General features: G+C 38.7%; 1 protein-coding gene across 2 annotated transcripts in view; it reads right to left on the bottom strand.

The window, feature by feature from the left end:
• msh3 (mutS homolog 3 (E. coli)) overlaps nucleotides 1-22,653 on the bottom strand; it is a 66,857-nt gene that overhangs the window by 11,216 nt on the left and 32,988 nt on the right. For both annotated transcript variants that reach the window (XM_053481733.1, XM_053481734.1), the window contains exons 16-21: nucleotides 20,254-20,318; nucleotides 20,038-20,154; nucleotides 19,662-19,769; nucleotides 18,391-18,505; nucleotides 12,528-12,685; nucleotides 4,899-5,085 (exon numbers count right to left, since the gene is read on the bottom strand). In XM_053481733.1, coding sequence (XP_053337708.1) covers nucleotides 4,899-5,085; nucleotides 12,528-12,685; nucleotides 18,391-18,505; nucleotides 19,662-19,769; nucleotides 20,038-20,154; nucleotides 20,254-20,318 — 750 coding nt within the window. The remainder of the gene's footprint in view (nucleotides 1-4,898; nucleotides 5,086-12,527; nucleotides 12,686-18,390; nucleotides 18,506-19,661; nucleotides 19,770-20,037; nucleotides 20,155-20,253; nucleotides 20,319-22,653) is intronic.

Raw genomic sequence — 22,653 nt, 5'->3', positions numbered from 1 at the left:
CTCAGCTCGTTTCAGATACATATGCCAGCTGAGAGTTGGTGAGCTCTGCTTCCTGTGTGCAAGCAGAGAGCTTTGCTATGGCAACTGGCCTTTCTCTTGCAGCCGGAGAGCAGCGATGCACGAAACAAGAAGGCAGTGCGCAGATAGACAGGGGCTCTGTGAACAGCGCAGTGTCAGAGAGCGTTACACAACAAACATTTTTTTTTTTTTTTTTTTTACATTCTCAAATATGGGAGGTGAATGGTCGAGAGTGGGACCAGTTGCCATGCCAACCTAAATGCGCGCACACACGCATGTATGCATGCATGCGCACACATGCAGGTATGCATGCATGCGCACACATGCAGGTATGCATGCATGCGCACACACATACACAGTAATAATGCACAATTTGTTGCAACACTGATCTACAAACCAGTCCCGCATGTAAATAAAGAGGATGCATAGATCATGTGGCTCTGTAGTTTGTGCACAAACATACCAATGTTTTAAACTGCTCAATAGATAAATCAGCACAAAAAATACAGCATTTAATATCAACTCTGGTTATATAATCACTAGATGAAATTACACTATACACTCCACACAAGGTTGCATTTCTAAATCTTTATCGTGTTCTTTTATTTGAAGGGAATCCCACACATTGTACGTAAAAACTGTTTGTTTCGTTTCGAAAAAGTTTGGATTTGAACCCTGCGTGGAAGTGTACGCCTGGTATGTACAATCTGTGCAGCCTCTTAGCATCACAAGTTCAGGAGTTAGTTATGCAACGTGTACAAAATAAAACACGACAGGTTTTGTGGTTATGGGAAAACTTTCAACAGTAGAGCGAGGCAGTGTTTACATGGATAAGAGTTACTGTTATACCCGGGAGCTGTTTTCTAATAAGCGCACAGACTCCACTGCTTTATTCTACTACAGCAACTTGCCAACAAACACGCAGTTTTGTTTCTTAAAGTGTAAAAAGTGTTTTAGTTTTTTACCGATTTATATGTTATACCTTGTAATATTTGTTTAACAAGTTTCAGCTTGTTTTATGTTCTAAACATTTATTCGCTTACTGATATTTACCTGCTCTCTTTTTAATGGCAGGAAATAAACAGCATTGTGACTACACTTATTAATCTGTTCAATGTTGAACTACGTTAAATGTGTCTTATGTTATACATATACTCAGAAAATGTGTGTGTCAAAAAATCTACTTCTAAAGTTTATGCAATATGGAAATTTCTACTCCTACTTCCTTAACAATTTCAAGTTGCTAACTTTACACGTTTTGGACTGATGATTTTATAAGTACCCTAAAAACGGCACTTTTTTAGTATTATATCCTACCTATATAAAATGCTAATTATTCATACAGTATTTCATAATTATTCACATTAATTCAAACAATATTTCTAAAATTGGTGTCAGTGTCTAGAAGCATATAATCTGTAAAAAAATGTTGCTTGAATTAAAGCATTACGGTTTTTGGTAAAAGCTTCAAAAGCAAAAAACCTGTAGTGTCTGTAACCATGTTAAATTCATATCTTCACAATTTTGCATTTTACAATAATGCACTTTTTTTAGGATTATGTTTTTTTAGGTAAAATCTAAACTGGCCAAGTTTCATCCGCATGACAATTAAAAACATTGAAAGATTAAAAATGAACCGTTTTAAGGTTAAAGACACTTCATAAAAGGGCATGAAATTATATTTAGCAAATGGGTTTCATTTTATCTGAGAAAAATATAAACGTGTATGCATATTTACAAAAAAACATGGCAGGGTTCGGGAGCATTAAGTATTAGGTATTAAGTAAGCATTACGAAAAATGGACTTAGATAAGACTTTTTAGCACCGATAACATGTTTTGTTTATGTACTGTACATCCTTTATTAATCTTGTGACCAATCAAAATGTACTGTAGAATTACTTTAGACCAAAGTATTTTGTATGCAGCAATTTTCCAATCATACAAACAAAATTTTTTTTAACAAATCTCACAATTGTTATCCATTTTATGTTTTAAAATAAATTAGTTCCAGAAGGATAGAGAGACAGTGGGGACATGTGCAAGAGGAGGAGAGAGGAAGAAAATTCTAAGAGATTTTATTTTCCTTACAATCAAGTTCTATCATTATGGCGAACAAGGTCGCTAAATAAAAGCGCTTGCTGCCGTCAACAGAATTTAGGAGGGGGCGGGGGGAGTTTGGTGGGTAGGGGCAATGATGACATCCAGCTGAGGTTCTTCACAAACACATCCAACAGTGTGCATTACCCAAAGGAAACATCTTTACACTACCTTCCGCAGCACCCACACTTCCTTCTACTCATAGATTATTTACCCAATTAGCACTTTAAATGTGTGAAAACAGTGGTGTTTTGTCCTATACATTCACCTTGTGCTGTAATAATACACCTCTGGAAAAAACAGAAGGTGCAAATCTTCTAAATATAATGGCAATTTTCAGCCTCGAAAGCGCCGCACCAGCCTTCACATCCGCCTGATTGTCGAAGCATCCAGAGAAACTGATGTTTAATTGTTATTCAAACATACCACATACGGTGTACGAGATGGAACAGGTGCTGGTGTATCTAGGTTACAGGTGTATCTTGCAGCTTCGTTGTGTGTGCGTGTAAGAGTTGCTCTAATGTCCATTGAGAGAGGAGACTCTGCTATTTTGCTGGATAATTATGGAACATTTCAAGCTTCATTTGGCTGTTTGCCATAAAACAATTGATGCACATTAATATTAATGAATATTATAAATAATTTTCACACTAAATAAAAGTGAAAACGACTTAATGGTTAAGGTTTGAGGTTATTAAGTTGAAGATGGTGGTTTTCAGCGTGGAGAAAGGGAGTTATCGCGTTTCCTGCGATAGAAAAATAATCAATGTTTGATTCCTTTTGTACCACAGCAATTTGCAAACAATTAAAATGTTTCATTTTCATTAAAAAATCATTTAATTAACACATTATGGTTTTTTTCTAATTTATGAATTAGAGTTCACAATTTAAAGTTCATTTCATTATTTCCCTTTTCTCCCTCTTCAATAAGTTAATAAGACCAGAAAGCAAGCCGTCATATACTACTCTTAGTCCTAACTAACGTCTGCTTAAAGAAAACTTCCCCGTATTAACAATAAATACGTTTCCTTAATAATATAACAGCAAGTTTAAAAAATAAATCATCATATATTAGCCTTAGATTATACAGAGCATCTGCCATAACAGTCTCTGAGCTGTTACTATAGAAACATTAGAATGAGTCTATTAATAATAAAAACATGTGATTTCAATTACAGCAGGGAAAACGGCCAGTGCTGCTTTTACAAAAAGTAAATTAAACCAATCAGATTAGAGAGTTTAACAGTGCTGTGGTGAAAATAACAAAAAGTGCTAGTGTTACTCAGTAAAGCTTGTAGCAATCCGAGTCAATATAATATGTACTACAGGCGTGTATTATATATATATATATATATATATATATATATATATATATATATATATATATATATATATAAACACACACTCACCTAAAGGATTATTAGAAACACCTGTTCAATGTCTCATTAATGCAATTATCTAATAAACCAATCACATGGCAGTTGCTTCAATGCATTTAGGGGTGTGGTCTTGGTCAAGACAATTTCCTGAACTCCAAACTAAGTTTGAGGTTATTAATGGGTAAGAAAGGTGGGTATAATGGGTAAAAAAGGTGATTTAAGCAATTTTGAGCGTGGCATGGTTGTTGGTGTCAGACGGGCCGGTCTGAGTATTTCACAATCTGCTCAGTTACTGGGATTTTCACGCACAACCATTTCTAGGGTTTACAAAGAATGGTGTGAAAAGGGAAAAACATCCAGTATGCGGTAGTCCTGTGGGCGAAAATGCCTTGTTGATGCTAGAGGTCAGAGGAGAATGGGCCGACTGATTCCAGCTGATAGAAGAGCAACTTGGACTGAAATAACCACTCATTACAACCGAGGCGGATAGGCTATAACAGCAGAAGACCCCACCGGGTACCACTCATCTCCACTACAAATGGGAAAAAGAGGCTACAATTTGCACGAGCTCACCTATATTGGACAGTTGAAGACTGGAAAAATGTTGCCTGGTCTGATGAGTCTCGATTTTTGTAGAGTCAGAATTTGGCGTAAAGAGAATGAGAACATGGATCCATCATGCCTTGTTACCACTGTGCAGGCTGGTGGTGGTGGTGTAATGGTGTGTGGGATGTTTTCTTGGCACACTTTAGGCCCCTTAGTGCCAATTGGGCATCGTTTAAATGCCACAGGCTACCTGAGCATTGTTTTTGACCATGTCCATCCCTTTATGACCACCATGTACCCATCCTCTGATGGCTACTTCCAGCAGGATAATGCACCATGTCACAAAGCTCGAATCATTTCAAATTGGTTTCTTGAACATGACAATGAGTTCACTGTACTAAAATAGCCCCCACAGTCACCAGATCTTAACCCAATAGAGCGTCTTTAACCATTTCGTGCCCTGGATGTGCATCCCACAAATCTCCATTAACTGCAAGATGCTATCCTATCAATATGGGCCAACATTTCTAAAGAATGCTTTCAGCACCTTGTTGAATCAATGCCACGTAGAATTAAGGCAGTTCTGAAGGCGAAAGGGGGTCAAACACTGTATTAGTATGGTGTTCCTAATAATCTTTTAGGTGAGTGTGTGTGTATATATATATATATATATATATATACATACATATATACACACATACATATATACACACACAGTGGAGCCTTGAATTGCGAGTACCTTGGTTTCGCAAGACAAGCAAAAAATGTAAATAAATTTTATGAGAGAGAGAGAGACAGCCAAGACTATTTTGATTAGCATAAGCATTTTAGTTGATCTGCTGGTACAGTGACTCACGTCTCTGATTAAGAACTCCAGGGTGGCGTAGGCAATGGCGATTCCATCATATGTGCTGGTGCCACGGCCGAGCTCATCCAGGATCACTAGAGAACGCGCTGTGGCACGAGAAAGAATCTCTGAGGCCTCCACTAGCTCCTCCATGAAAGTGCTTCGACCTCTTGAGATGTTATCTGAGGCCCCCATCCTACCAAAAAAACAAGTTAAAGCATGTTACATTTTACCTGGTCATAGATACAACTGAATTGTATCTATGAATTTCACTATAAACCATTCGTAAACTTTGGCTACAATAGATTAAGTTGAGTAACCAGCAGCATGATTACTCCTAATTTAACAGTTACATCGAATATTAGTTGAGCTTATTGCGATGAGAGCTCATCTTAATAGTGTCTCCTGGCTGAAGATCTAGTCTTACTTTAATCACTCTAATTAAAACACATTAGGGACATTACAAGCGCTCTAGTCGATGCATTGAATTAGCTGTCTGGTCAAACAGACAGCATGGCTAATAATCAGTCACAACAATCACACCAAATCATTATAACTTACTATTAAAGGAAGATAATGTAGAGGAAATTTCTGTATATTCATACAGTATACTATATAATATACTTAGCGTATTACATTACATGGCTAAATTAGCTACAGTATTATGAGCAATGCTGTGCTATATAATCTAGCATCAACCTGAAACAAAAAAAACGTTGCACATTAGAGGAGATAATGAAATAAATAAAAGGCTGATTATTTCCAAATTACTGTGAATCAAATCAATTTTCAGCAGGATAACTGGTCAGCAGGTTCTGCAGACACATTATGGAATCTTTTTTAATCCAAAAACTAGAGGCTTATACGTTTAGGACATCCATGAGAGAACTATACTATATGGTAGGATTATAAATTATTACTCTTCTACAACTGTACACTGTAAGTCCTGGGATGCGAAGCAGACAGTGTAAAAAGTCTTAGAAACAAGTCAACCTGACCAAGGATCCATCAAAGCAGGGGTCCCCAAACCCAGCCCTGGAGAGCCAGTGTCCAACACAGTTTGGTGATTCTTCTCCTTAAACACAGCTAATTACTAGGTTCAATGGGTGTGTTTAGGTGTTGAAATACAAACTGTGCTGGTCACTGATTTGGAGACCCCTGCACTAAAGCAATGGTGAAATTTAGGAGTTTTCAATAGCAGAAAGTGAGCCCCAAGTACAGAATCTCCAAGCAGAAATAATGAATAAATACTGTTAATACATAATGGACCATGATATGCAGATACATTTACACAAGCGATTAAAAGATTCTATTTTTTCAATATCCCCACGTCCTTCAATTTGTCTCTTTTGGGAAATCCGTCAAGGTTCTTTATGGAAATTCTTTAAAGTGTTAGTCTTTCAAAGGTTCAAACTAAAATACCTTCAGGTAAAGCAAGAAATCCTTTCTATCAGCGCATTGCCGCTTTATGAGCAGTGTTCATCTCTGGTCAGTTAAGGGCAATACCTGAATTTATGCATATTCTTCACTCTAGAGACATTTCAACGGTAGTTCTAAGTCCAAAAAAAAAATCATTTCCTGTCACTGAGTGATGCAGTACATTGCTTTACAGATTTAAAACTACAAAAAGGAAACTGGGAACAGATAACTGTGATACAAAACCAAAAGACGCTTTAGCATCAAAACCTTGGGAGAGAATTGCTGACAGCTTATTCGTTTGAATAGCTTCATCCTTTTAAGCCTTTTTTTTCTTTTTCATTTCATTTCCTGTTTCCATAGTAACCTGAAAGCGATGAAGGAAGAAACGCTTGGTAACCTTGCTGTTCGTTCAATAAAAGTGCATCAGTGCTCATGACCAGCCAGAGCATGCCAACTTCCAGACCAAGGACATGATAAAAAGTAGGCAAGCGATTAGATTTCAGAGGTGCTCCTCCGAAAATAGCCATTACTTACCGGCTCTTCTGTAAGATTTCAGATTTCTTATCAGTTCTGTATCTTGGACTTTTAACCAATTCTTTGATAATGCTCCATATTCATTATCACAAAAAACACTTTACTGATGAAGTATGCATAACATATCAGGTTGATTTGTTTTTTTTGCATATGAGTCACAAAACTATTTGACATTTAATGTAATCCATCTGACTCATACAGTTTAAGTCCCTGTCATTTCGTCCTCATCCCAAAGTTGCAAGGCATACACGCAATTAGCATTGTTTGCTTGGATGAGTCCAAAGTGCACCATGGGCCACTGAACCTTTCAAGATTTAATTGGCTGCTGTTTGAACATGTTTTTCACCTGTTAATTAGAACACGCATCTCTAGAGAGGGAAAGCAACAACATTCTCGCCAGAAAGCTTGGCAGGTCTGTGTTACTTAACTGTCCCGATGGCAGTTTAGGAAGCAGCTCTAAATCTTCCGTTATCCTGTATTAAAGTCTAAAATCAAAATAATGTTATTTAATAAACAACAAAACCTGTAAATCTTTCCAGAACAGTTCTTTAATACATTTACAAAACTATTTTGGACATTGAAATAACTACAGTAGTAGTAGTAGCAATAGTAAGTTGTCATGTTGTCTTCATGTACAATTTTTTTTTATTTGCATTTAGGACCTATTTTTTTACTGACAATACTTTACCTATTAACTTACTCCATTTTAATCAACTTCTATAAACCATTGTGTTGGTTGGAGTATATCTAGATCATGTGTACCAATCAGCCAGAACATTAACAGTACTGTCAGTAAACTGGGGCATGATCAGAGACCCCTAAGGCCCAAGTACACCCAACTGGCCCAATCACTCAGAAAAGCCAAAGCAGAAAAAACTACAGAAAAAGTCAATACTGCCAAAACCAGAAAGGTATAAAAACACCCAGTGCATCTCAGCCTACCGTCTACAGGCAAGCAGAGAGTTCAAGGTTAGGGTTCAAGGTTGGTGACGAAGTCTCCAAATTCCCAAAATTCCAATCTGATCAAGCATCCATAAGTTGTCCTGTACAAACAAGCCTGATCCAAGGAGGCCCCAACTGCAACACACAGCACCCAAACGGTCCGCTGCTAACATCCTGGCACCAGACACCACAGCATACCCCAAGGATTCTTGTGGAGTCATGCCATAAGGGGTCAGAGCTAAACAATCTTGGTGGTTTTAATGTTATGGCTAATTGTTGTATAAACATGTATTAGACCTCTGTACACATTGACTTTTTAAAAAAAAAAGCAGCCGGCAAACTTTGTCATTTGGTTGTACTTTGGTAGAATTGTGAAAATATGGCCCTACTAAAAAGGAATGCTTTGATACAAATACTGGCATTGGTCTCATATTTTTGCTCGACACAAACTGTTATAGGTCTAGTGTACACTGCTGTGGAAATGAACTTACAGCTCAAAATGACAGCAATCTGGACATATTTCATTTTGCCAGTCCAAGCCAAAAAGGCTAGAAAAACTGTTCTTGGTGAAAATTTGTTCATTGCTACAAAATCCTGCATCTTCCTTAAAAAAGTTCTATACATTGGTAATTGGGTGAAACAGGAGTGAAACCATTCTTACCTTGTATGTTGTACTTGATGCTCAGCTACTGTACTATTGCTTGCTGTCAATGATGTGTTCTAATGCAATGAAGACAAATAAAACTAACATCTGTATAGAAGCGCTACTTCAAAGTGAAACAATCCACTCATCCCCTGTATCTGTACACTATATGGACTATATTTGGCCAAACCTGCAATGACATTGTATACAGATACATGTACATCAATATGGAGTTGGTCCCCCTTTTGCAGCTATAACAGCTTTCACTCTTCTTGGACATCTGTCCACATAATATTGGGGTGTTTCTGGGGAATCTTGTGCCCGTTCACTCTGTAGAGCATTTATAAGGCACTAATGTTGGTCAAGAAGACCTGACTTGCAACCTCTGTTCCAGTTAATCCCAAAGGTGTTCGATGGGGTTCAGGTCAGGGCTCTGTGCTGGGTCCAGTCAAAGTCTTTCACACCAAAAATTCTACCAAACCATGTCTTTATAGTCCTTGTTTTGAGCACTCACATACAGTCATGTTGGAATAGAAAAGAGTCTTCCCCAAAACTATTTTCACAAAGATGGAAGCATTAAGATTACCCTTCACTTGGGATAAGGGGCCTGATGATTAAAAAACCTCAATTCAGTAATTAACAGTAATATGGCAAATACTTTTGTTACACTGAACAAACTTGATAATTCTGGAAACCAGGAAAATATATGACATGTACAGTATCATGATGCTCCTGGTTGATGAATACTAAGTAGGACCCTTTCTTAACATTTTAACTTATCATATGGTCAAAGCGACTATACCAAACGGCCACAGGTCAACTCTATATCCTACAGATGTTCTGGATGCCTGCACTAAGTGAATCGCACAAACCCAACCCTGGTATCAGATCAGTAAAGTGAGCTCTATAATTAAGTTCCGCAGGAAAATACGATTCTATTGCTTTTCAAAAGCATACAGTAAGTGCTTCCTGCCATTTCATTGTCTGTCATACGTTCAATCTGCAAAGCGCACACTGCCTGCAGCAGACTTCAATAAAAGGTAAACGATGTTTAGTGGAGAGCCAATGAACTTCCATAGTACATCAAATGGGGAAAAATAAAGCATTAATAAACAACACATCAGTTCTCCATCATGCACCTGTTCATCTCCAGCAGAACAAAACCATGCAAAAGACAGCCTAAGGCACACATGATACTAATTAGGAGATCACTATGGTGCATTTCTGCTGACAGTGTGTTAACATAATTAGACCAACAACACACACAGACACACATGCTCTGTTAATAAACAAGTCGCTGCTAAATCATGATAGCGTTTTCCTGATACTGTCAGACACTATTTAGAGCAACAACAAGCTTGAAAATGCTTCAGTTGCATTATGCACGCCCATAGATGATGAATGGACTGCTGGTCATTACATCCAAAGGAAGCGTGATGACAGCATATTAGCAGGCCTGTCACATGGCACAGCAACTCCACAACCAAAGGACGTATGTAGTAAAAGCCTGATGAGTCAAATAAGTGAGCTGTACAAAAAGAGAAGACACTTTTTAATTGTCTCTGAACAATAAGACAATTGATGATCAATACATACAATTGTGAATTTGATTAAATTGCATGCAGAAAACAGTTTTAAGTAAAAGACAAAATGTAGATTTAGCCAACATTGTTATTTACAACTTACAGGTGTGACATCATCCAAACCTATTTTTGGTTTGGGATAAATATGCCAAGTTGTTACGAATCATGAAAGATATTACCCTTCATACAGAGACTGTGCTCCTGCAACTGGAAGAGCGGCGGAGCTTAACCCTTTTTTTTCCCGCTTTTCCTTTACATATTCTTCTCATCAGTCCCTTTTCTTCTCTTATTTTTCTTTCATTAACCCTTAACCCCATCTGCTCTAGGTATATGTAACTGCCTGAACCGTGCTCTGTAACCCCAGCTTCATAACTGGGATATGCGGAAAAAAATCTTTTCACTGTGGTACATGTGACAAATAATTGAATAATTATGCAGAAGCAGGGGTGGCTCAGTGTGTTAAGGCTACTGGTCCAAAGGTCGGAGGTTCGAGCCCCACCTCCGCTAAGTTGTCGCTGTTGGGCCCTTAACCCTGTCTGCTCCAATGGCGCCGTATAATGAGTGACCCTACACTCTGACCTTAACCTACTAACAAGAAGCTGGGAAAAGTATAAAGAATTCCACTGTGCAGTAATGTGTGTGTAATGAATAAAGGCTGAACTTCCTTTTCCGTTTTCCATTTATGTTCCTGGTTCTTACCTTCTCATCTTTGCTTTACTTCCCATCTTATTCTTCTCTTCACTTTCTTTCTCTCATGTTTCAATTTTCTCTTCGCTTTACTCTTGCTGGTTTTTCCTTTACTTATATACTTCTAATTTACCTCCTATTAATATACTTCTACTTATACATTTCTACTCTACTTACAGTATATACTTCTACTCTACCTATATACTTCTACTTATATACTTCTACTCTACCCTCTACTTATATATTTATATACTACTCTACCTCCCCTTTTCCTTGCTTTTACTCGCCTCCTGTCTTATTATCTTCCTATCCTTTCTCTCTTCTTTTTTATACTCTCCCCTTTACTTCTCTTCTTTTTTCTTTCCTTTTAAACTTTTCATATTCTTTTTTTCCTTTTTCTTGATTTCCCTTCTCTTAATTTTTCTTCCCCATTCTTTCAGTCTTCCCCCTGCACCTTCTATAAAAACGTACTGTATCTTGGACCATGCTTTGAAGGTTCCCTTAGAAAGACTCCTAAACGTAAAACCCTCAGTGTTAACGTACCGTACTGTACAGTAGATGGAATCACCAAAAAAACACAATGCGTTTCTATGATTGTACAAGTGCACACTTGCAGAGCAAATTACAGTGAGCTGAGGCACCTGCACCAGTGGCCATGGTTTCATTTGCTGCAGCTGTAAAAAATTCCACCAGAAGCCTGAAGTCTACCCGGCATCTTGAGTGTTGTCATGGCCACTAAGACCCAAACTGTCAGCTGTCCTTCATCGACCCGCCCATTTAACAGGCAGGAAATGAGAGAACAATAGCAACGCGCATGCCGAGAAGAATGACAAGTACATTGTCGAACGAGGAGTGTTTCGAAGTGCCTGACTGAAAATGCTTCATTACTCTGTCTGAGCTCCTTATTTCCCAATACAGTAACCATTAGTGAGGAAAGCATAGTTCTGCATTAGAGGAGAGCAGGTGGGTGGAAATAATCAATGTTCTTTGAAAGAGATCTCGTTCGTAAGAGGTGGGCTTTTAATGTGGGTGTGGAAGCTGAAGACCGGGGGAGGGAAGCGAGTGTGAAGGATTCTGAACATCTTTTATTAGAAGATACGGATTATGTAACCTACAGATTGGAGTTGTGCATTGTACACCCATGAACAAGATCACCTGAATATAAATGGTGCTCTGTCATGTCGTCACTCAGGGAACACAAAGAGACATTGTCACAATTCACCAAATGTTCATCAGGTGTGTTCAAAATCATAATCAATCTGTAGGCTTAAAGTTTACACTAAAATACACTGATCAGCCATAGCATAACAAGTCAAAACATTACGCACAGTATTGTGTAGTTTCCCTTTATGCCGCCTGGGTAGCTCTGGACTCTCAGGGTCTCATGACTCTGCAGGACCTCTGGGGGTGTGCTGTGGTGTCTGGCACCAGGATTCTTTGGGCACTGTTGTCTGCGAGGTGGGGCCTCCATAAATAGGGCATGTTTGTCTACCACATCCCATGGGCACACGATTGGATTGGGAGCTTGGAGCCCTGGTCAGCGGCCTTGGGCTTGCTGGGCCCTGTGAAGCACTTACGCCTTTTTCTTGTGGCCAGTTTTGTCACTTTACTAGATATGCTGGCCTTTGCATGCCCACAATTCTGTCACCAGTTTACAGGTATAGAATTGATAACTAATGTTAATCCATGTTGTGATGATGGCATGGCTGATCAGTGTATACATACAGTACATACATTAATACATACTGTACATATAAAAGTCCCAAAATTTAGCACAAAAGTGAAAAAACAAACAAAACAAAAAAACAAAGAAAAAGAAAAAGACTATACCTTGTAAAAATGCCGTCCACAATGCCAACCGATGCCTCACTGGCTGGCACAAAGGATCCCAGTTGGGCCATGATGGTGATAAGTGCCACCTGGCGAATATAAGAGCTCTTTCCCCCCATGTTGGGACCTGTGATGATCATGGCTCGCTTGCCCTCTCCCTGAAAGAACGATCATCGCAATAAAACTGAGAAGCTGTGAAGAAGGTCATAGCTGCACTGGTCAAGTCATTAGTTTGATGTACTGGAACCACCAACACTACGCAATGTTAAAATCAAACACAACCACAGCATATGTAGAGTAAACAGAAGCAGATGTTCATTATACAGGAACTGTATCTGCTTTAAAGCCGTTTTGGCGAGGATATTAAAACAGACAAAAAATAAAAATATGATCATTTATTTGAGAGAGGTCAGGTTTTAAAGATAGGGACAGACCACATGAATGTTTAAATATTTCCTGAAATAAGACCTTAAGCTTGTGTGGCTAATACAGTGATACAGATAATCAAAGAAAAGATTCTGTGTATGTGAGCGTGCACATTATTACATCATCTTAATTGGTTCCAGGAAATAACTGTAGTAGTACGTAAAGACAAAAGATTCTAAAGGAATAAAAAAGAATAACTACAGTATGTAAACAAATGTGCTTGTGAAGCCATATGATCTAAAGCCTGTACGTGCCCAGATGTGACTACATGCGTGTTCGTTCTTTAATGGGAATTTACTGCTATAAGACCACCACTTCCTAAGTGTTATTCAGCACAGCACACCCCCGGAGCCTTTAAGGACACCGTATACAAGCTCAGATTTTTTTCCAAGTACAAGTTGTTTTAAATGTCTTGGAGTTTTCTAGGTACAGTATACTACAGTGGGTTTCAACCCTGGTCCTGGAGATCCCATGTCCTGCACACACTGTAGTGTTTTTACCTGAACTATTACTACACACTACAAATTAGAAAACACTAATAAATGAGCTAATTAGTTAAAAATCAGGTGTGCTAGGAGCTGAGAAAACAGTAAAACATCAAGGACCATGTACTGGTCTACTATACATGATGTCGATGTCGAAAAGGAGAAATGGCTGTGTGGGAGAAAAAAATAAATAAATTCCAGTTATTTTGGAATGTCCAGATCTGGACAGATAAACCCCAAATAGGGAAGCAACCACGATAGAGAGACCGAGAGCGCGTGCGAGAGAGAGAGAGAGAGAGAGAGAGAGAGGTGGTGTGATAAATGTGGTGGTCTGAACTAATAGTAGAATAGAAAGAATCCACACAAAACACAAAAGACTAAAAGAAGTGTGGAAGGTTAATAATAAGGTTCTGTCACTGATAATAAAACCCTTGTGACTATGACCTCTGTGCTGGGAGAGAAGCTCCAACGGAATACTTAAATGGATTCAATCTCAGACCTGGACAGAGTTTCAACACATGTCAGAATTTCTTTGGTGACTGCTACACTATATCCCTGAAACCAGTAAAATTTCATTTTTAAAGGCAATTATGAATTTGGTCACTTTCAGCTTATGATGTTAAAAAAATAAATAAATAAAATTTAAGTTAAGCTGCATGTAGAGGACAATACTCATATTTTTGTCTCTTTAGAATTTCAGAGGAATTTTGAGTGTAGTCATATGAATATGGGTGTGTTTCACGTAGTTTGAAACACGCCCACATATTAGCCAGCCATATAAAATGTGACAAAATATAGGACTGCACTGTACACTACAGCATGATCTTCCAGAGTATGCAATATGTTGGACAAGATCACATTAGATTAAAAAACAAATATTTTACAAAAAATACTAAAAATTAAGAGATCAGAGAAAAAAGGGAGAAAGAGAGAGTACAAGACAGAAGTGTGCAAAACAAGAGAAAGAAAGGACACAAGAGGGAGCGCTGAGAGCAAGAGAGAGAGAGAGAGAATGTAGGAGTGAAAGATGGTGTATAAGTGAATGAGAAATTCGAGGCAGAGAGTGATAGAGAGGAAAAAACAGCACTTTGGTGAATTGGCACCTGTGTATACTCCGTGTGTGTTTGTGTGTTTTAATTTGCTCCATTACAAAAGAACAGATTACCCTGCTGTAAAAAAAAAAAAAAAGAAAAAAAGAAAGAAAAAAAACCTACTGCCTTGATATCCACCTTCTAACCTGCTGTATCTAAATCCCTCGGTAATAGCTAAGCCCAGCAGTCCACAGACACACACACACAACTGCAGGAAGCAAAGTTTCAAAGGCAGTTCTCCTCCAGCAGAGATCAATATTTCTTATAAATAATGATCTTTTTTATTTCTGCTGTTAAAAGTGCGGTTGCTGACACAGTGGATCGATATCATTATAGATAGAAGGTGTTACAACTGCTGTATAGATTACTCTGAGCTCTAAAGCATAAAGACAAATGTCCACAGTTATGAAGACTATAATAATGCACCCCTGTGGTATCCGATATACAAGCAGTGACCGATTTATCAGTTACACCTCCCATATCTTTATTTAAGTTCTATACATAAATAAAAATAATAATAATAGAAAATGGGTGAAATATGTGCCGCATAGTAAATTATATAAAAAAAACACCAATAAGAGTACTTAAAAACTGAAACTGAAAAAAGGGGTTACTGTCCATATTTTGTTTTGCATGGGGATCACAATAAAACCATGACGGAGCAGTTATTATTTAGCATGTATGCTCTGCACAGCACTAACACTTAGGCCCTGATGTACAAACATCACGAATAAATGGTGCTTGGTTAGTGCAGGAACTGCAGGAGATTTACAAGAATAATTGCACGAATGGCATCACATGTAAAGCAAGAGGAGAAATTAATAATTAAATGGGATTTCTGCGTGTACTAACTGCTCTTGATAGCGGTCATTAATTCTGACCTCTGAGACTCACAAAGGAGAAAATACACTGGCAGTTGATGGAAATTTTGAGTCTCTATTTAAAGGTGCTTTCAGCTTCAGAAACAGCTGCCTGCGTCCCAAGATATTTTTAATTAAATATGGTTTAATATGCATGGCTGTTTCATGAAATCTTACCATTTCTTCCATTTTAAATAAATACAAGGGGCGTTCAAGAAACCGGAACTTTATTTTGATGAACTTAAAATCTTAAATATCTTTCATATATTTAAATACATTTCTTCATATACAGTAAGCCCCTGCTATACTAATGAATACGCATGGATACCATCAAGGTATCCCAAATAGTTTTCTTATCACGCCGAAGCCATGATCGGATATTCTGGACTTTCTGTAACAGCCAAATAGCACTTTCTTACTGCATTATTTATGTGCACTGGTAAGCCCATCAGGCAAAACTACATTAACGGCTATTGTGAATTATTATTATTTTTTATTTATAGTGATACCTGATCACCTCCCTTAATACACTGCCTACATATTAGGGAATCGTCACCAAGTATCAATACAAGGGATCCTCCACACACAGCTAGAGAGTTAAGTATGTAGCTCAGCATTCCTGCTAAAGAGGTTTCCATGTAAAAAGGGTTGAGGATTCTTATCTATAAGTACTTTACAATATAATATAAACTGTAAAGTTGGCGTGTCTGTACATTAAAGGTATTTTCAAAAAAATTATTTGGGTGGATGTACAGTAAGATAAGTATACATTAATAGAACACATTCAGAAGGTTTTTGGAAATTTTCTGTTTGTTTGTTTGTGCACGCATCAGGTAAAAACTACTGAACAAATTTTAAAAGGGTTTCCCTAGGTTTATTCGGCTGAAATTGAGGTAACATATAGGCTTATTTCATCGCAATCGGCCCATAGGATAAAAAGATGTGCTACTTTAAAATTTGAATGGAAAACACCTATATAAATAAATCCATCTTTAAAAAAAAAATCATTAGTTTATCTAAAACAGATGGCGTATTTTTTAATATGTGCTTATACTGTAAGTGTGCAATTGAAATCTACTTAATAAACGCGATCTCGCACCTTCATTCCTTGCAAAGTTACTTCACTATTATTATAGTAAATACTAGTTTATTCACAGATCAGTCATAACACTGCAACAGCACTGAGAGAAAAAGTGAATAAAATTCATTATCTTCTTTTAATGGCAGCTGTCAAGGAGTGGGCAAGTGAACAGTCAGTTCTCAAAGTTGATGTGGTAGAAGCAGAAAGAAATGAGCAAGCATAAGGGTCTGAGAGACTTAAACAAAGGGCACTGTGATGGCTAAAAAGCTGGGTTATCCAAAAGGCTGGTCTTCAGACGTGTTCCTGGTACACAGTGGTTAGTATCTACCATAAATAGTCCAAGAAAGGACAATAGGTAAACTGATGACAGCGTCATGGGCATCCAAGGCTCATTATTCCACATGGAAAGCAAAGGCTAGCCTGGTTGGGTCGTACCCACAGAAGAACTACTCTATCACAATTTGCTGAAAAAAAGTTATTTCTGGCTCTGATTCATGCCAGAAGACAGAGTGCATCACAGCTTGCTGTGTACAGTATAAAGATGGTTAGCCACAGACTGGTCAGAGTGCCCATGCTGACCCCTGTCCACTGCTGAAAGCATGTTAATGTCAGAACTGGACCATGGAGCAATGGAAGAATGTGGCATGTTTTGATAGATCACGTGGATCATGTGGATGCCTGTGTGTGTGCGCCTCATTTCCCTGAGCAATAAGTGGCTCCAGAACGCACTATTGGAAGAAGGCAACCTGGCAAAGACAGTGTGAATCTCTGAGCAATATTATTTAAAAAAAAACTATATCCTGGCATTTATGTGGATGTTACCTTAACATGCCATATCTACCAAAATCGAATACAGACCAAGTATTCCCTTGGTATTCTGAACAGCATTATCATTTAGAAGTGGTTTAAGGAACGCGACCAGGTGTTGACCAGGCCCTTAAATTCCCCAAGTTTTAATCTGATTGAGTATCTTTGGGATGTGCTAGACAACCAAGTCTGATCCGGGAATCATACATCTTGCAACTTATAGCACTCAAAGGATCTGCTGCTAACACCACAGCACACCTTCAGAGGTCTTTTGGAGTCAGTTTTCTTAATGGTTGTGTTGTCGCGATGACACAAGAGGGACCTATACAATGGTAGGCAAGTGTCTTTTTGTTATGGTTGATCGGTGTAAATTATAGTACTGTAGCATATAAGATTATCAATGTTCAGTTATGATTTTAGGGCACATTATTATTATTATGATGATGATTATTAGCCTTTTGTTAAGTCTCCTTTTACCCTATGGTTTCTTGACATACTGGGTTATATCTGCTTTGCTTATGGAATTTGGAATCCATTTTCCCAACTACCTTCCCGATATTTTCTGTGCCTACACCTGCCATACAACCTCAAAACAGATCTACCCTTAACAGTTAACATATGCCAAGGTTTTCTTTTTCTTCCTTGTATTTCTCCAGAAACAACTACAAATATTGTGGCACAAAAAGTGTTTTATTTTCCATAGACCCTTGCTACCAAAATGGAATACACAAATTCTTCAGATAACTTTCGTGACCCTATCAGGGGTCAGGCCTCCTTCTAAAGACTCAGTGCAACAGCACTCCTGTGTGAAATAAACCTCACTGCAAGGCCTTGTGGTCATTTGCACGGTAAGCTCCTTTTTTAGATCCTCAATACAAATCTTAAACTAGTCTGCAAATCTCTCTCTCTCTCTCTCTCATGTGGGTGTTCAGGACCATTTGGTGTCCAGTTTTCATTAATGGACAAAAGGTTAAAGGAAAACTTACAAATTGTGCATTACGACAGATGTCTACAGTCTACATACAGTAAATTATACTACAGACAACAAAGTGCACCAATATGATAGAGGTACCTGGTAAAATGACTAATACTGTGGGTGCAAACCATGCATACCTGAAGATCAGTGTCATTGGGCACATATTGATCCTGCTCTGCCATCAGCATGTTGATGACTGGATGTCTGCCTTCCCGAATCAGTATGTGGCCTTCCTGTTCCCGAACCTCTGGCCTGTATCCACACATTCAACAGCATTACACACAGAGCAATGAAGAAGGAACCATGGCATGAGATTTCACCAGTCATTACCTTAAATGATGAAGGCACCACCACCAGAACTCATTCTTATATAACAAGACACACGAAAGAAAATGAGGCGTGTAGAACACTGAACCTGTGTGATTTTCTAAATATATACATTCCAAAGTGTAGTGTAAGGAGAATCTTTAGCGCTTAGTGGAACAGGAGGAAGGGGGTGGCAGCGCCTAGCGGATGGGGGTGTAGTTGGCGTGAAACCGCAGCCTTCAAAGTCAAATCCACTCCCCCACACAGGCTGTGAGAAGCAGAGGGAGTTGGCTACGTACGCTCCGGAGGCGGGCTGGAGCCTGCTGCTGGCCACATAGAGCCCTCTGGGGTCCCCCCTCCCCCTACTCTAAATCCTCCACCTACGCTTACGTAAGGAGTTTCAAACACCTCTCACGAAATACAAAAGACCAAAATCAAAAAGCCTCTATCCGAGAAGAACATGTGCTTTTTATGGCACCGGGAGCCGCAAGTCTAAACGTGGTCCTTAAAAAAAATCTGCTTATGTACCCAAACTTTTGACTGGTACTGTATTATAGGGTTTCATTGCATGACAAGTTTTGCTAATCTACCTCATGTTGAGGATCCGCTGTAACAGTTTGTCGGGCTGCAATAACGTCAAGCAATTGAAACTCAAATGACGCCCATATTTCAGTCTCGGTGAAGATTACATAGAGACAATAAAGAAAATAAAAAGAATGCTGAGAGCAAACTTTCCCAGACAACATAAAAAATGCAATAAAATCCAACATTACAATACAAGAGACTGTATTGCATAGAGACACTTGCAAACAACAAATCTAAAATATTAGTCTTTGGAGATAAAATTATGGATTTGATGTCCTTGTAGTTTTTCTTTGGGTTAAAAAAACAACAAAAAAAAAAAACTTTCATCATGCATGGTTTATGCAATAGTGTACATACGCTCCCTGTGAAATTATAAAACTATTAGGCAATTAATATTTAAATGGATGTTAATACTACAAAATAGCTTAAAACGCCCATCATACATAAAAGAGGAGAGAAATGAGTGAAGCGTGATAAGCAAATATAAGTGTGGGAGGTGCCAGAATGAATTCCACACCTGCAGTAATTGTTGTCTTTAGCAACCTGAGCCAATGAAAAGAGGCAGTCGACAGTTGCTAGGTAACCCACCGCTTTCTTCAGGATGTAGTAATGCTCTCCGAATAGCCTACATTAAGAAAGATAATAAGATGAAGCAGCAATCAATGGTCAGGAGGTCTTTGCAGAGGTCAGATGCATGCTCAGTGATGGCTTTCAATGTTACTGCATCAACCCACAGGCAAAAGAGCTCGTCTCTATAATTAGGCAGCTCGTACACTAGGTTTACAGTAAAAACCTGTTCAATAAGCCTACACTCAGAGTAAAAAAAAATGTGTTGAATAAAAGACGAGAAAAACTTTCACAAAAAGTGACACGAGGGGTCACGATGCACACACTGGAGGAAGTTGATCCACTCTCTGCTGCAGTCTATAACCAGCTGTTCGCGTAGCCGCAACAGATGCTGATGTCTCTCCACGATGAAGGGAGAGTGGTAACGACCCACCACTTTGGTGCTATTGAGGCATGAAAAAAAAAATGAACAAGCTTGATTAGAGATATTGACATCGATGGTAAACGCATACGGCTCTAGAGCACCGAATAATACAACCCACCTGCTAATTTTGACCCAGTCTGGAGGGACAATCGAGGACATGCTGTTTTTCACCTCAATGAGAAACTGGACAGAGGTGACACCAGGAAAGGGGGGAAAAAAAAAAGAGAGTCAAAGAGGTACATCATCTGTAAAAAGAAATCTGATAGTGTATCGCAATACTCAGTATTTCATTCTTAAAGCACTCTTTCCATTTCCTGTCCTCATGTACTGAGACAGACCAAAGAACAGAGAGAGTAAAGATTAATGGCTCACATCACCTCTGCGCTTAAATACAAAAGGTAAAGGCAGTAAACAGGGACATGTCAGAGGATTAGTGCGGTAATATAACAAATGTTGACATTTCACTAAGCTCAATGCATAAATGTACTATACAGTATGTGCATTAGTGCTGTAATTTAGTTATAATTAAATTTAATTTTTTTTTTAAACATCTCTATTTGAGACTTTAGTTTATGAGTTTTTATGGTATCTCATTTCCTTTGTACAATAACGCCTTACATAATTACTGTACCGCCACAACACCCATCCATAACATTAAAACCATTCTCAATTTCTATTCTGTGCCACCAAAAACAGCTCTGACCCATTGAGGCATGACTCCACAAGACCTCTGGGGCGGTGCTGTGGTGTCTGGCGTGAGGACATTAGCAGAGCATCCTTCAAGGTGCTGAGTGAGGCCTCCATGGATCAGACTTGTTTCTTCCAGATGCTCAGTCATATTAAGATCTGGAGATTCGTAGTCCTGATCAACAACCTTAAACTCTTTGCCTGCTGAGCTCCATACACAGCAGTCTGGGTGTTCAGGTACCTGAATATTATAACCAGCATTACTTTTTCAGCAGTTTATGCTATATTGGATTTTCTGTAGGATTGGACTGGATGGGCTGGCCATTTGTTCCATTTGTTCCAGATATAACTATGCCTTGGGTGCCCATGATCTAGTCTTCATATATAAATAAACAAACTCCAACATATAAAAACTCCAACACTGTTCACTAAGAGGATGCTGTTTTCACGATAATGAATTAAAATACTTGGTCACTCAGCTCAGACTGTGGTAAAATGTTGCAGGTCCTCTATAATCCTGCAGGTGGTGGACATTGAACTATTCACACCTTGGCAGTAAGCATAGCATCCTGTGCGGGAGGAGCAAATTATTGGCCAAGTTTGTCAGGCATTCTAACTGAATCTGAAGGAAAAAAATTATAGTGAATCAGGATATTTATAAAATCATGATACTAAGAGAATATTTATATATTTTATAAAATTCTATAATCTTCTATAGATATATTTTTCCTTAAAGTTATTTTCTATATTTTATTTCTTATTTTATTCCATATTTATTTCCTACTAATAATCTTTTTTAAGGTCATGTCACTGCATACCATACTGTGTATGACTGTGTATTTGACAAATACAATTTTAATTTGATTTATTTAAAAATCACAATGCAAATTAAATTTGCATTTGGGTATCGTGATAATGTCGTTTTTTGGGTGGTCCCTGGTGAGTCACATCCCTATAGTGTACTGTAGAATGCCAATTATCTGGTTAGAGCAGATCTCTTTCTTGACTCTGTGTTTCCTCCCACAGTCCAATGACATGCTGATTAGGTTAATTGCAATTTTGCAATGTGTGTATGTGTGTGTGCCCGCCCTGTGTACCCGCCTCGTGTACCCGCCTCATGCCCCAAGTCTCCTGGTATAGGCTCCAGGCCCTCTCGACCCTGTATATAGGATAAAGCAGGATAGATGTATGAATAAGTAAATAAGGTTCTGTCTTCATGCGCCTTAGCCTGTGTTCTGTGAATGCTAATGGGAAACACTTTTAGTGACCTTGAGGCCCAGACATAGAGGTTTAAACATTTTAAGCACAAAGCATCCCTGCAGGGGGGTTATGCATGTACCAGACAGGGCAGCTCTTACTGTTAATCACCATGCAGTGCTTCAGCAGTACACAGTGGTATAACTCATGTAAGCACGGCTTTCCTCCCAGCTCAGGAGACTGATTGCTACATTAAAATACGAGCCCTGTCACTGAAGCACTGCTGCCTGCTTGATGAGCGGAGGCCTGATGCAGACCTGCGGACGCCAAACAGGACTGAAGTGTTAGGGATAAGGGGAAAAGACAATCACCAAATACTAGCGTGATTTAGCCTGGTGATACAGTAAGAAACAGGCAGTGTTAGCACACACTGCAGGAAAGAGAAAAACTCATCACTTAGGCAAGAGTTTGGAGTGAAATGAACAGATGGAGAAGCAGGCCTGAGACTGCACACAAACTGTGACATTTTAGAGATTGCCCTTTTGCCATGCACACTCTGGCAGAGCAACATGCTGAAACAGTGCTACTGTATGGAACCGTGTTTAAGTACGAGGAGGGATGCCCTACGTTTCAG

The sequence above is a fragment of the Clarias gariepinus genome, chromosome 21 (assembly GCF_024256425.1).
Source record: "Clarias gariepinus isolate MV-2021 ecotype Netherlands chromosome 21, CGAR_prim_01v2, whole genome shotgun sequence".
Lineage (NCBI taxonomy): Eukaryota > Metazoa > Chordata > Actinopteri > Siluriformes > Clariidae > Clarias > Clarias gariepinus.
The sequence above is the reverse complement of the archived record's forward strand: the minus strand, read 5'-3'. Positions and strand labels throughout refer to the sequence as shown.